General features: G+C 40.2%; 1 protein-coding gene across 1 annotated transcript in view; it reads left to right on the top strand.

Annotated features, from left to right (window-relative positions):
- LOC142108169 (uncharacterized) overlaps positions 1-14800 on the top strand; it is a 92423-nt gene that overhangs the window by 69809 nt on the left and 7814 nt on the right. The window contains exons 12-13 of the mRNA XM_075191786.1: positions 3681-3797; positions 13875-13985. Coding sequence (XP_075047887.1) covers positions 3681-3797; positions 13875-13985 — 228 coding nt within the window. The remainder of the gene's footprint in view (positions 1-3680; positions 3798-13874; positions 13986-14800) is intronic.

Raw genomic sequence — 14800 nt, 5'->3', positions numbered from 1 at the left:
CTACTAATCTTGATTAGCGCTGGCTTACCTGAGGTGCGGAGTCTAACGATCTCCTCTGTATTCACCAAGAACCGCGGGATGGGCTTTGCTGCCAGGAGTCGCAGGTCGCGGTCCTCAGGTTTGCCCCAAGATGTAGTACAGCGAAATAGGAGCAGAATGAGAATAGTCGGACAGGCCGGGTTGGTACACAGGTAGGCAATGCAGACAGAATCAGGAGACAATCTCGGAGTCAATCAAACTGGGTCGGTACACGGATTACCAGAACAGATGTGTAGTCAGCTAGCCGGGTCGGTACACAGGAATGGCAGATAAACGTGTAGAGAGAGGAGCGTGAGACAATCCGGTTCAGGAGCACAGGCAATCAGGGTGGTCAGCAAGCCGGGTCGGTACACAGGAGAAACGAAATCCAGAAGGGTCAGCAAGCCAGGTCGGTACACAGGAAGTCAATACACACAGGAAGCAGGAACATGGAGGACACAGGAATCATGAGCAAGGAACAGGTAAGTTGCTCTGACACTCCTAGAGTGTCAGAGCGCTGTTTAAATAGGAAGTCCCTGTTTGAATTCCCCGCCCTTAGGTCTGGCGGTCATGTGACCGCCGAACCCGGAAGTGCGGCTTCCGGGTCCGACGGAGCGGCGGGGGAGCGAGGAGAGGTAAGTATCGTTACAAGCATTATGCTTTATTTATAGGGAGCCATAAATTGTCCACAGCACAGTACAGAGGGCAAATCCAGGACACATTTTTTTTATGTCTGACTTGCATTATGTCAGTCCAGGTTTATCTCAAATCAATCCGTCTGCTACAGCTCAATCTAAACGTATGTGCTTTAGGCTAGGATAAAAAATAAATAAAGAAAAAGAAAAATAATTATTCTCAAAAAATCTTTGTAAAACACTTACTGGATCATATTTTGTACAATAAATAATTGTTCGCAAATTCTCCTTATTGAAGAAAAACACAGGGGAGGGGACAACATATTTGCAACAAGGAGAAACAAAGATGTAAGGAATTGGAAAAAAAATATAAGGGATATTTAAACCGCTTATGGTTTCTCTAACATCTATCAACTTTTTAATATTGTTTATGACTATTGTCAAAATGATCATAAATAAAGCATAAATATACTTAAATTTAAACTCTTGATGTGTCTATGTCTTATCTTTGTGTCTTGATCCAATAATAACATATATATAAAAATATAAAAAGCTTATTATTTTGTTTTCAATAAATAAATACATATTTATCTATTTATTGAAAACAAAATAGGTTTTTACTGTATTACACTATTTTATCTTTTTCTATTTATATGTTATTATTGGATCAACACAATATTTTTTTTCAATTGTTTATTTTTTCAAATTGGTGTACAGTTTGTTAGGGTGTTTTTGGGTTGCATTTGGATTTGAAGCGCTGGTGAATTCTTAATTTCTACACAAAGATGTAGGGAAACCAACCATAATAACATAAATAACATAATACAACAAAGATCACAGCAGAGATGTTACAGCAAACATCTGGAATCTTAAGTATATATGAAGGACTAGTTGTCCAAAGTTGTAACACCAACTGTATTAAGGAAAGAAGAACCCTGAGATAGAGACTGAGAATAATTGTTTATACTGGATCGATCATTTGCAATACTTTTACTTTGGTGTGGGTGCATGGGGAAGGGGCAGATGGGTAGGGAGTGCTGGGGGGGGGGGGAGGGTAACAGAAGCTGCTCGTTTTCTAAAATTAACTGAAATTGAATCCCTTTGGGTTCTATATAGAAAGACATGTTAGTCATTCGGGATATAAATCTCCTTCGTGACACTAAGCACTAAAATCTAGAGAATATACCGATCAATCCATGAGTTAGTGGATTTCTCCAAATGAGAATATATATTTCAGTTTACTGTATTTATTTAAAACAAAATCAACCCAGGTACGATATATACAAAGATAATGGAAGTTAAAAGTATGATCATTATGGAAGGGATGGAGTTTAATAAATATATTGACTAATACATACTGCAAGTTAGTATATATTTTATCCATGTGCGTAAAATGACATATTTGATATATTCCTATATTTCATAAATAAACATATTACTTTGACAGCCCTTTGTCAATAGATGGCACAGAAAATAAAAATCACTTTCACATGTATGAATATTTACCTCCTGCCTAAAATAACTGTATTAATTTTAGTTCTACTACAAAAAAGTCCCTTTTTGGTTTTTGTTCATGTTGGTAGTTTTTAGACAGGTGGCAGTAGAGCAAAGGCAATACTCCAGGGTTGATATGCAAAGTTTTTTTTTCTTTTTAAAAAGTTAAATTGCTAAAAATCTGGCTGCTACACTTGTCCATGTGCAGAGAGCTGAAGAACATGGACTATTCAAATGTTGCAAAAACTGTTTTGAAAATTACAGTTTAAAGCTGTGAAAAATGACAAGCAGCTCTCTATAAAGAATGTAGAGTAGTAGGTTCCAAGAAACCAACAGAGACAAATGGACTCTAATATGAAGGATACGGTTTGCACTTAGTGCTACTCTATATACTGTATATAATGTGGCAAAGCTCACCTGCATTCCTCAGGAGATGATTATGAGAACACTATTTGTGGCATTTTCTCAGGGCTTCAAGGGAGATCTTATATTCTTAAATCAAACTGGTAGCGCAAGTTCAACCTTGACTGTATATTTTAGTAAACTGGATATGTTTTCTGTTTCCAGACAAAAATAGTATGAGGCTTACCATATATATTAATGTACTTAATTGGGTACTCCATTTGATTAAAAATAATGCCACCCTCCACAATCTCTTTATAACGTGTACATATCTGTTGTGTGTTTTTTATTTGTACTTAGCAATCTAACTGTGAAAAGACACTGTGTGCCTCTCAGCTCTCTGTTCTATGCAGCACAGTAATGGATTTGGTGGCTTTTAGTACTTTGTATTACTAGGTCTGATGTGCTAGGTTATACAGCACTTTACAGTGTATTACATGCCAGCAGGAGGAGATTGCTGAGTAGTGTAAGTCTCTATATACCACTCAATCATCATTTTATTGCCAAATAGGTAAGTATAATAATAATAAAACAAATGACCATAAGACATGACCTTCCTTGATATGTCTATTTTATCTCACAAATGTTACTGTGTCAATCATGTTAAGCTGTGCAAACATGTGTGATGTCACATACTTAGGGAGATACCTGTGTTTTACACATTTTGCTACCCTCCCTTTAGAACCGTATATTAAATAACACAAGTTGTACCGATTTGTTATATTTGTTTGCGTGCTTTTATCTACCTGTGCTTGTCAAAGGAAATCTACATGTGCTACTGGTAAGACTGAGGACAGGCATGGGAAATATGGACATCTATACACTTTTAATTCTCTCAACTGCTTTTTTTTGGATAATGGCAAGATTGTAAAAGGTGTTCGTTTGGAGGGACATTTTACATTATATTAAAATCTGTGCTATAGTAATAATATGAAGATTGTTACCTATTAAATGTCAGAAAAGTCTCATTATATCATCCTACATGCTAGAATACCATCTAATGCTTTCCACTCTGCCGGGTAATGGTTATCAAACACAATTTGGTCTTAGAACCTGAGTATACAAGAACATAGCAATGTTGTTCCACTTTTCCTTGAAAATTGATAACACAGATAATCTCTTTCTCTTTAGATATCTTGATTTAAGTGGGTGTAAAAAGGTGTCAGATATAGGAATTCAAGCACTGGCAAGAAGTTGTCAACAAATTCGTTACCTGGATCTGAGTTCAACTGGAACAGGAAAAAGGGGGTGAGTTTACTTATTTTTGTAATTGTTCCTGGATCTTGAAGATATTGTTAGTTTATGTTGCCACAAAACAATAAATAAAAGTCTGGCTAAAAATACAGTACATACATAAAGTTTAATCACTTGTGAGATTTTTGGTCAGCTGAGACCATTGCTCATATGGGGAAACTCTGCTGAGACAAACAGGCTCTTTTCTGCCTCAGGCCATTATTATTTCTTAGTTTTCTGTGCAAAAATGCCATGTAAGCAATAGGTTAGGCTGCTCTCCATCACTGTAAAGTTATATTGCTTTTACTTAGCAAAGTATAACTTTTAGAAAATACATTAGGACCAAGTGTAGAGTTGGACGTATTTCACATAAAAAATGCTGGAGTAAAATGTGTCCCCAAAAATTACAGAATTGTATGCCGGAGCCTTTTTGGGAAATAGTTGTTCCACAGCTGACCGGCATTTCCAGCTTAAGATGGCCGACTGCTAGTGGAGGAAGTTCTGTAAAGTCTTTAGCCAGTGGCCGGTGCACTTTCTTTATGTACTTCCATGTGCTAGAGTGCCCTGATAACCCAGGAAGGATGTGGTATCTGTTAAAAGTAAAGGGAGACCGAAACTGGAAAGAGGACAGCCTTGGGTTCAAAACTTTGTTAAAAGAGTTAGAGGAGTTGTAAATAATACTGGTCATAAACTCCATATGATGAACATGCCATACCCTGCTAATGACGGTTATTAATGAGGAAGTGAGGCGGGAGAGTGTGTGTTTCCCGTCAGCCGCAATTTGACAGGTGGCTGCCGATATAATGTTTTGGGCTAGTTTGTTCTGGTGGTGAGTGACACAGGGGAGTCCAAGGGGGAGAAGGAAAAACTTAGGATCTAATGGGATGTCAATCTGAATAATAATAGCATTCAGATTTTTGATGTCTAACCAAAACCAGGCTAGTTTTGGGCAGTCCCACCATATATGGAGAAATGTGCCTTCACCAGAACATGCACTCCAGCATCCATCGGAGCAGTATGGTAGTATCTTTTTGAGACAGGTTGGGACATAATACTATTGAAACAGAATTTGATATACATTTTCCTTTATTTCAACACAAATGGAGTGTTCTCCCGAATGTCAGCCCAATTTTCATCATCCAGAGGGCCATCTAGGTTTTGTTCCCATGCCATTTCACGTGGGTTGCGTAAAGCCTCAGAAGAAAGGGTAAGGTCAGAATATATAGTGGAGATCAAGCTGGACGTAGATGACTGACTAAAGCACAATGTCTCAATGGTGGTGAGGGGGCAGGAAGAGAGAAAATATTTAACCGTGGAGGGGAAATTTTGGATCTGTAAATATTGATAAAAGTACTTTGTTGAAAATGTCTGAGAATTGGGGGAAGGCAGCATCGCAAGAAAGTTCATTCAAATATCTGATACCCCAGAACTGTCAAAATGAGAATAACTATAGCAGGGTTGTCCAACCCGTGGCCCGCGGGCTACACGCGGCCCAGCACACCTGTGAATGTGGCCCAGAAGGCGTTTTGGTTGTGGCAAGAGGGCAGCACTGTTAATGGAAATAAAAATCCTGCAAAAAAAAATAAAAGAAAATACTTACCTTGCGGTCACGTCAGCTGGTACTCCAGCTCCCTCCCTTGTCTCCTCCTTCGTGTGGTGCTCGCAGAGAATGTCGGGTGTGATGTCATCACGCCCAACATCCATTGCGGAGCGCAGCACAGAGGAGTCATCCGCGCGAGAAGAACAATCAGCAGCACAGAATTGGAGAAAAGAAGAGAAGAGGACAGGAGAACAAGCCGATTAAAAGGTAAGGTAAGGGGGATTTCCTGATGAAGTCTGTGGAGATCTCCTGATGAAGTCTGTGGAGACAGACGAAACGCGTTAAGAAGCTGTTATTATTATCCCTACTGCACTGGGAGCTGATCCCTGTGATTGCTACTTGATTTGTAAGTCACTACATTTTTATTATTAAAGTGTATTATTGATATTACATCCATGGTCCTTTGTGTGCCCTATTTTCTGAGGCTGACAGTTATGTATCCAGTCGTGTGACCCGTTTGTGACCAGCTGAAGGATATCTACGTACACAAAGCTCAAAAGTTTTGTTATCTGGTACGCATACATCTGCACAAGTGTGTCCTGGGTGTTTCACATCTTTCATATGGAAATACTGCGAGTTCAGCCACTGTGACTTTGTTTGAGAATAAGCTGTAACTTGTATTCTACATCTACACATTGGATGTTATATTACAGTTTTTGTTTCCTGGTTTCTTCTCCACTGGTGTTTTTGGTCCTACTGTGGGTTCTTGTGTGATCCCAATATTCTACCAATATACTACACTATTGTGCGCCTCCTCCTCCATTTTTCTTTTATAGGTTATTTCCATGCTACACCGCTTGGTAAAGAGGATTGGCAGCCGCCTGCACATGGGGAGTGTCTATTGAGAAGAACATAGACTTTATACTGGACTATTGGTGATTTGTTACAAGCGCCAATTGTTGTATCTTGTAATTTTTAAAAAATATATATATATGTATCACTTTTTTTCTCATATATATATGTTAACTATGTTTTCTATGGTTTTTTGGATGATCAGCTATCGTTATTGTTAGTGTATCTTATGTGCGGCTCAAACCAACTCGTCGTCTTCCAATGTGGCCCAGGGAAGCTAAAAGGTTGGACACCCCTGAACTATAGTATCAGACCAAGGAGAAATTCTGGTGAATTAAAAAACATAGCCAGAGAAATAGCTATATAGATCGAGTTTGGACAAAAGGGGGGAGGCAACTGGATGTGCTACAGTCAACAGAACATAAAAATGACAGTTTATGCTCCATGGTGACAACAGTGATTCCAGAAATCTCTTTATTAGCACGTATCCTGGCAGCCATAGGTTCTATTATACAGGCAAATGTTATGAGTCGCGGCTCCCCGAAGGGCCGTCGTGACCCAATTCCCTACACTCGCTGACAATTTTAAGGGGGTCATAAGTGATAGAGTTTAAGGTTTCTTTTGAATTTTATTATTAAAACCACAAGCACGTTTCTGTCACAGTTTTCTAGCTAACATAGTCTTACTTGTCGGCCTTATCATAGAAACGTTGTTGTAGCTTCTGCATGAGTGAAGCTGCTCGGCAAGATAATAATGTGTTTAAGTAGGGTAGGGTCAAGGTTTTGCTTGTGTTTGGCCAATAGAGCACAATATGCCGTTCGAGAGATGATGCTTGTATGGAAGCTTGTTTCTTAACATGTGAGGCTGTGCTACTGAGCTAACCATGTATGGTGGCTTTATGGGCTTCCCATACGACACCTGGCGCAATACCTGGACACGTACTCTCCTGAAAATAATTTGAGATTGAAGTTTTGTTGTTGGAAAACGTGGTCATAATTACCAGTAATGAATCATCAGGTGCCATCTAAATCGACGCGTTTATTGTGGTAATAAATCCAGGAGAATATAAACACTCATATGATCAGTCCAGGAAAATGGAGTGATACCAGCTTGTGTGGTCAGAGACTGGGAGCCATGAGTCATGTCAGTGTGGGAGTATATGCAATACAGGGGTGAAAATGAGTGGATTTCTTGAGAGGGTGTGTTGTTCAGTAGAAAAGACAAGGTCTGTGAATCAGTAAGAGGAGGATTTGTCTAAGGCTGGATTCAAACTATACATTTTTAACGGTCTGGACTGGTGCTGTTTACTGCATGATGATTAGAGTATCATTTATGCCATGTGGATGTAGGTTCTGGTACTCCAGGGTAATATATTAATGTAGCTAGTCCACATTTCAAAAAAATGTTGGACACAGCTTTCCTTAGCCAGTACCTGATCCAGAGGGCCCCATGAGAGAGGAAAGCCCGGGGCCCTTGCTCCCCTTGGCCTGCCCTTATTCCAGCTCTGAATCATTTGATCAAGAAAATGCAAAAAGGATATTAAATTACCTTTCGAAAGAAAACAATTTTCCAGGGAAACATCAGTATGGATGTACAACTAGGGTTTTTATTTTCCCCCCAATTGGATTAAAAGCTGGAGGAAAAAGAACCATTTATGTGTTTTGTAAATTGGAAAAAGAGTGTGTATAGTAAAAGATTTTACCATGATTTGAGTCTTTTTTCTTGGTGCACTACAGGTCCCAGTGGACCCTGGATGCTGTTTGTGATAGCCATGGGTATGCCGACACTTGTAGCTCTACAAGAGCCAGCATGCCCAAGCAGTTTATGGCTGCCAGGGCTTGCTAGGACCAGAAGTGCCACAAGAGAAAATGCTGATTTCTTTATTTTAACTATTTATTACCCCATTATTTCACTGGGAATGTGGCTGTTTTTCTCTAGGAATGTGAGCTGATTTCAGACGAACAAGCTGATTTCCCTGATATAGAGTCAGCATCCCAACATTTCATAGTCTAGTGCTGGCAGTGGCTTTTGCGGAGTGACCTCACACTGTTCCAGGCTATGAGTACTGGTATCACTTTTGGTGGTGGTGGGGCTAGCACATCGTTGTAAAAGAAAAAACAAACAAAGAAAACAATTGGCCACCACTTCCATCCCCTGGTTCTTCCCTCTAGGGGGCACATTTATCAATGTTCGGCAAAAATGAAAAATAGTTATCAATCCTTATCGCATGGATAAGGATTAAACTATTCCTCAAATTTATTAAAAACGGATCACAGATACAGCAGTTCCAATAAACTGCTGTTTCTGTGATGAAAAAAAATCACACTTACCCCGCCTCTTCAGAACGCGATGTCCACGGATCTCCTCCAGGTCCTCTTCATCTTTCTTTACACTGGAATTGCGCATGTGCAGTTTGAAAAAATACATCCCTGCTCTGTCTCTGCAACTATAGTTGCAGAGAGAGCAGTGAGTGACAGGGAGGGATCATGAGATCCCTCCACACATGCTCTGGCCAACTCTGCTCTTCGGAGCAGAGCTGACAGCACTGAAATCTGACAATTCTGATAATGTACGCCAGCTTCAGGACAAGTTACCGAAAAAAACTTTCTTTCGGAATTTGTTAGATTGCGGTTGGGAGCAGTCACCATACTGTAGAATGGTGACTGCTCCCAAAATGAAAAGGAATGCAAAGCAGCAGATATCCACGATATCTGCTGCGATGCACTGTTCTTAAATATGCGGGACACACTCTGGGACCTTGATTTCACGGTAAGTGCACGATAGTACACTATCACTATTTCTTAAATATGCCCCTAAGAGTAGAGAGCAATAAGTGTTAGATGCAGTTGAGTCTGCATAAGGACGCAGCCATAAAAATTTATTAGGCGCATGTGCAATATGGAAACATGTATTTTATGTAAGAGAAAAATAAATCCAACTCTACATCAGGCCCATAATCTACACTAAAATTGGGACTCTTACTTCATTATATTTAGACCATGTGAATTGCTCTTACCTCACTGCATGCTGTAATAGTCATTCTACTTTATATTTTTATTTATTATTTGCTGTGCTGTGTGTGTTTTACGTATGGTGAAGGGTATATGTAAAATAAATATTGACATTTTTTACATTTATTTTTAAGCATAATCATTTCAAGCCAATTTCTTGGATTACTGAATCCTGCACATATATTTTACTTATGTTTGTGTGTCTACATACACATTTCATAGATTTTTTTATTTATCCTCTGTGAGGAACACCGGTTAGCCAAGTTCAACTATTATACATTAACTTTGGTTATATTGATGGGGAATCAGGCCCGGCGCTCCCATTAGGCAAGGTAATTGCCTAGGGCGCCGGGACCCTCGAAATTAAAAAAAAACGGAAATCCACGGGGAGGAGAGGAGGGAAGGGGCTATTGAATCTTACCTGCATGAAGCTGCTCCTCTCTGCTCTGTCTTCTCCCCTCCGCTCACTGCAAGTGACAGGCCGTGATGATGTCATCATCACGGCCCGACAGTGTCTGTGAGTGGAGGGGAGAAGACAGAGCAGAGAGGAGCAGCTTCATGCAGGTAAGTTAAAGAAAGACATGGGGAGGGGTGGGGAGGGAAGCGCAGCAGCGATTTTCACACGGGGGGGGGGCATTTTTAAAGGGGGGGGCGGCGATTTTCACACAGGGGGGGGGCGGCGATTTTCACACTGTGCCTAGGGCGCCAAGGACCCTAGCACCGGCGCTGTGGGGAATAATTAGGAAAGTCCACAGGAAAGGCAGCTTGTGATGGGTGGTTCCTTTTATGCTCATTCATATACACTATATGGACAAAAGTATTTGGCCACACCTATTAATTACTGAATTGAGGCCTTTCAATCAGACCCATTTGCAGAGGTGTATAAAATCAAGCAACTAGCCTTGCAGTCAGGGCCGGAGCTAGCATGTCTGGCGCCCCTGCAAAAACAAAAAAATTGCGCCCTACTCTTGTATAAATTATTTTTTTATTCAATAATGCTTTGCTTTTTTTTAATACAAATCATATAATAAACCGTAATAAAGAGAGTAATAGATGAAACAGCAAACATTTAATTATATCAGAATAATATAAGTGAAGAATATATATTGTTTGTAATACAGTTTTTGCCAATTACAGAGAGTAAATATGACTATTATATCCGATATTATTAAGGACACCGATACAATAATATAATTTCTCCATAAGTTCATAAGATCATAGAAATTGTAGGAGTGGGTAAGAAGTTATTGTCACTTACATTTTAGGTGTCCTGGATGCAAGTCTCCACCCCTGTCCCTCTCCAAAGGTTTCAAACTTTTTTGGTCTGAGGCACCCTTACAGTCTCAGTAATTTTTCAAGGCACCCCTAGCCAAAATAAAATCATAAAAGGTTAAATAGAGGGGACAGTCTCCTCCTTCATCACATTCTCGTTCATAAACATATGCCTTCTCCTTCAGTACACTGTGCCCCTTTATCACCACACTATGCCCCTTTATCACCACACTGTGCCTCTTCATCATCACACTGCGCACATCATGCTGTTTTTATGCCTTTTATGTCTCCCCACATTCACACTGCGCACATCATGCTGTTTTTATCATGCTGTTTTTATGCCTTTTATGTCTCCCCACATTCACACTGCGCACATCATGCTGTTTTTATCATGCTGTTTTTATGCCTTTTATGTCTCCCCACATTCACACTGCGCACGTCATGCTGTTTTTATGCCTTTTATGTCTCCCCACGGCCACACCGCGCACGTCATACAGTTTTTATGCCTTTTATGTCTCCCCACGTTCACACTGCGCACGTCATGCTGTTTTTATGCCTTTTATGTTTCCCCACAGTCACACTGCGCACGTAATGTTGTTTTTATTCCTTTTATGTCTCCCCACGTTCACACTGCGCACATCATGCTGTTTTTATGAGCCCCTTTCTCATTCTTTCTTTCCCCTTGTCTTTTTTGTCTCCCCTTTCTTTCAAGCTGTGCTTCTTTTTCATTCTTTTTTTTCTCCCCTTTCTTTCAAGCTGTACCCTTTTTGCATTCTTTCTCTCCCCCTTGTCTTTTTATGTCTGCCCTTTCTTCATGCTTTGCCGTTTTTTTCATTTTTTTCCCCCATTGCTTTTTATTTTCTCCCCTTTCTTTAAAGCTGCGCCCCTTTCTCATTCTTTTTCTCTGACTTACCTTTCTATTGCCTTCTTTGTTCTCTTCTGCCCTCTTTTTTTCAAGTTCTCTTCTTTTTCTGTCTTCTGTTGTGGCTCCTCTTCATCCGCTCCTCACTGCTCCGTCTGCAATGTATGTCGGGCGCGACATACGTCATGACATCACGCCCGACATTCATAGCAAATGGAGAGGGGAGGAGTGCGGCGCTGCGCCGGACATCAGGTTTTTGTATTTTAGATTGTATTTTTTTTATTATTATTATTTATTTTAAGGCCAGTGGAGAAGCAGGGGATGCCAGGCTTGGCGCCCCCCATCTTACTTACCCCACTTACCGTGTTACGCCAGCCCTGCATGCAGTCTCCATTTGCAAATATTTGTGATACAAAATGGGTCCTTCTGAAGAGCTCAATTACTTCAAGCATGGTACTGTGATAGGATGAAACCTTTGCAATAAGACGGTTCATGAAATTTCATCCCTGCTGGATATTCCACTGCCAACTGTAAGTGATATTATTAGAAAGTGGAAGCTTTTAGGAACAACAGCAACTCAGCCACAAAGTGGAGGACCACGTAAAATCACAGAGCAGGGTTAACGTCTGCTAAGGTGCATGGTGCATAATAGTCGCCAACGCTCTGCTGATTCCATAGCTGAAGAGTTCCAAACTTACATTGGCATTAATGTAAGCAGAAAAACTGTGCGGTGGGAGCTTAAGGAGATGGGTTTCCATGGCCGAGCAGCTGCATGCAAGCATCACATCACAAAGACCAAATGCCAAGCGTCGGATGGAGTGGTGTAAAGCACTCTTGACTGTGGAGTAGTGGAAACATGTTCTGTGGAGTGACGAATCACGCTTCTCTGGCAGTCAGATGGGCGAGTGTGGGCTTGGCGGATGCCGTAAGAACGTTACCTGCCTGACTGCATTATGCCAACTGTGAAGTTTGGTGGAGGGATAATGGTATGGGGCTGTTTTTCAGGGTTTTGGACTAGGCCCCTTATCTCCAGTGAAGGGCAATCTTAATGCTTCAGCATACCAAGTTATTTTGGACTATGTTTCCAACTTTGTGGCAACAGTTTAGGGAAGGCCCTTTTCTATCCCAACATTATGGTGCCCCAGTGCACAAAGCAAAGACTACAAAGACATGGTTTGATGAGTTCGGTGTGGAAGAACTTGACTGGTCTGCATAGAGCCCTGACCTCAACCCCATAGAACACCTTTGGGATGAACTGGAATGGAGATAGCAAGCCAGGCCTTTCATCCAATATCAGTGTCTAACCTCGTAAATGTTCTACAGAATGAATGGGCACAAATTCCCACAAAAACACTCCAACGCCTTCCAAGAAGAGTGGAAGCTGTTATCGCTGCAAAAGGGAGACCAACTCCATATTAAAGTATATGTATTTGAATAAAATGTCATACAGTCCCTGTTGGTGTAATGGTTAAGCGTCCGAATACTTTTGGCCATATAGTGTATTTGTACTGTACTGGTTAGTGCACAAATTACTTTTGTGGATTTGAGATAGTATATGGTTAATCACATATACTACCTTCTCTACCTATTCTGAATCATCTATCATTTTTGTTAGTGTAAAGTATTTTTTTTTAAGAAACTCAGCCATCGATAGTATGGCATACTATTGGAATTGCTCCTACTACCTTCCCCCACAGTTGATTAAATAGAAATTCCTGGAAGTTAGTAAACGACATTAACAAAAAAGCAGTATGCCTAATATTGCAAGTAATATCTACTATACCACATGACCAGTTACCGTTTATAGTAGTGTACTTTTCTTTTACATAACGCCACTTCTGGTGTTGCTTTATGATAAAAAATTTGAAATTTAATGTTGAAGTGACAGATATAAACATTGTATTATTTTGCCATGGTTTGTTTTTCAAATTCATGTTTATTTTTAATTAGTGTATTAGACTATATCACAGGGAAAACATTTACCTCCATAGAGATGAGATGTGCGTCACAGGATTCCATGAGAACGGTGTAGCATAATGAGGGAGCTCTTCACTGTTTCACAAGAGCCCACTAATTAAAATATAGGGATAAGAAAAGTACCCTGAGAGCCTTTCAGAACATTTTCAATTCCATTTCTGAATTACAGTATATTAGAATTCTGGGTTGTGAGAGAAGGGCTACTATGGCAACAAGTGCTCTTTGACTCACACTGTAGTTTGTCCCTATATTGTGTATTCTGTCCATTTACTTACTGTACCTGCTGTAAAATCACACATCTGCAAAGAGGATGGCGCCTAGGATAAGGCTCACAGTAGGCGCCGATTTACTCAATAAAGGGGGAAAAAGACATGCAAAATAGATAATAATATATGGACATTAGAAAAGCATCTCCAAATATATGGTGGATGGTACATGTATTAAACATTTTGAACTTAAGGCTAGTTTCACACAGGTAATATGTATTTTAAGTACTTTACATTATTTTGATTGTTGTTTGGAATATTTGTAAATACACAGCATTTATATAGGTTAAAATGATGGTTTCTTTCTTGCAGTGTGTGCTTGCTAGCCAGCTATTGCTATGCCACCCTGGAATGCTTAAAACTCAGTTTCTGCAAGGAAGTTACAGCTGACGCCATTGAAAAGCTTTGCAAAAATTGTAAAAGGTACTCTAATAGAGGTCAAGTTAATTAAACTAAACTACGTATGGTAAAAAGCAATGTCTTCTAATTAAATAATAATGTGATGTTTTGTTATGTAACAGCTATATATGTGGAACTCCGCTATATATGTGGAACAGCTGAGTGATACTCGGCTGACCGATGATGCAGAGGTATGCACTGTGCGTGACACTATTTGCTGGTTCACGCATACACTGTGGAACTGGAAGCCTTAAATAACAGTGTGAGATCTCTTTCTGCTTTGCACTATACCAAAATAGATATGTGGGTGTAACCATGTAAATCTGAAATAAGACACAGGCACTCATATTTTGGCAAATTAAAGGTTGCAGTTTATTTAGATATTAAGCCTTCATGGTGGCGGTGAGAGTGTAGCATTCAGCTAACAACTAATCTTCAACCAATAAAACCATAATCGCTCAACCACTAAACCAAGAATCACATCTTTACTAATTGGCCAATGCCAATCTGGCGTCAACGTGACTGCTCCCTTCTAGACTAATGAAGCACACCAAGGGACCCTCCATGCAGAAAGGGTCAAGAGTCATGTTACTTTGAAAGGGGCAGTGAGCAGCGGCCAATAGGGGTAGCACTTTCGACTAGTCGCGGACTGCACAGCTCTCCTACCCACTGCGCCTCTTCTGTTAAAAGGAAGAAATCTTAAACAGCTTAGACTATAAACCTAAGTAGAGTAGGTGGGCGGCATCAGCGAAGTTCAGGAAACAAAAAGGCCCAGCATCCTCTGCTCCTTAAATTTATAGAGAATATAAAAAAACCTTTCACTGACGTCCCATTGGCTG

Source organism: Mixophyes fleayi, chromosome 1 (genome assembly GCF_038048845.1).
Source record: "Mixophyes fleayi isolate aMixFle1 chromosome 1, aMixFle1.hap1, whole genome shotgun sequence".
NCBI classification, from domain to species: domain Eukaryota; kingdom Metazoa; phylum Chordata; class Amphibia; order Anura; family Limnodynastidae; genus Mixophyes; species Mixophyes fleayi.
Note: the sequence above shows the minus strand (reverse complement) of the source record. Positions and strands in the feature narration are given on the sequence as shown.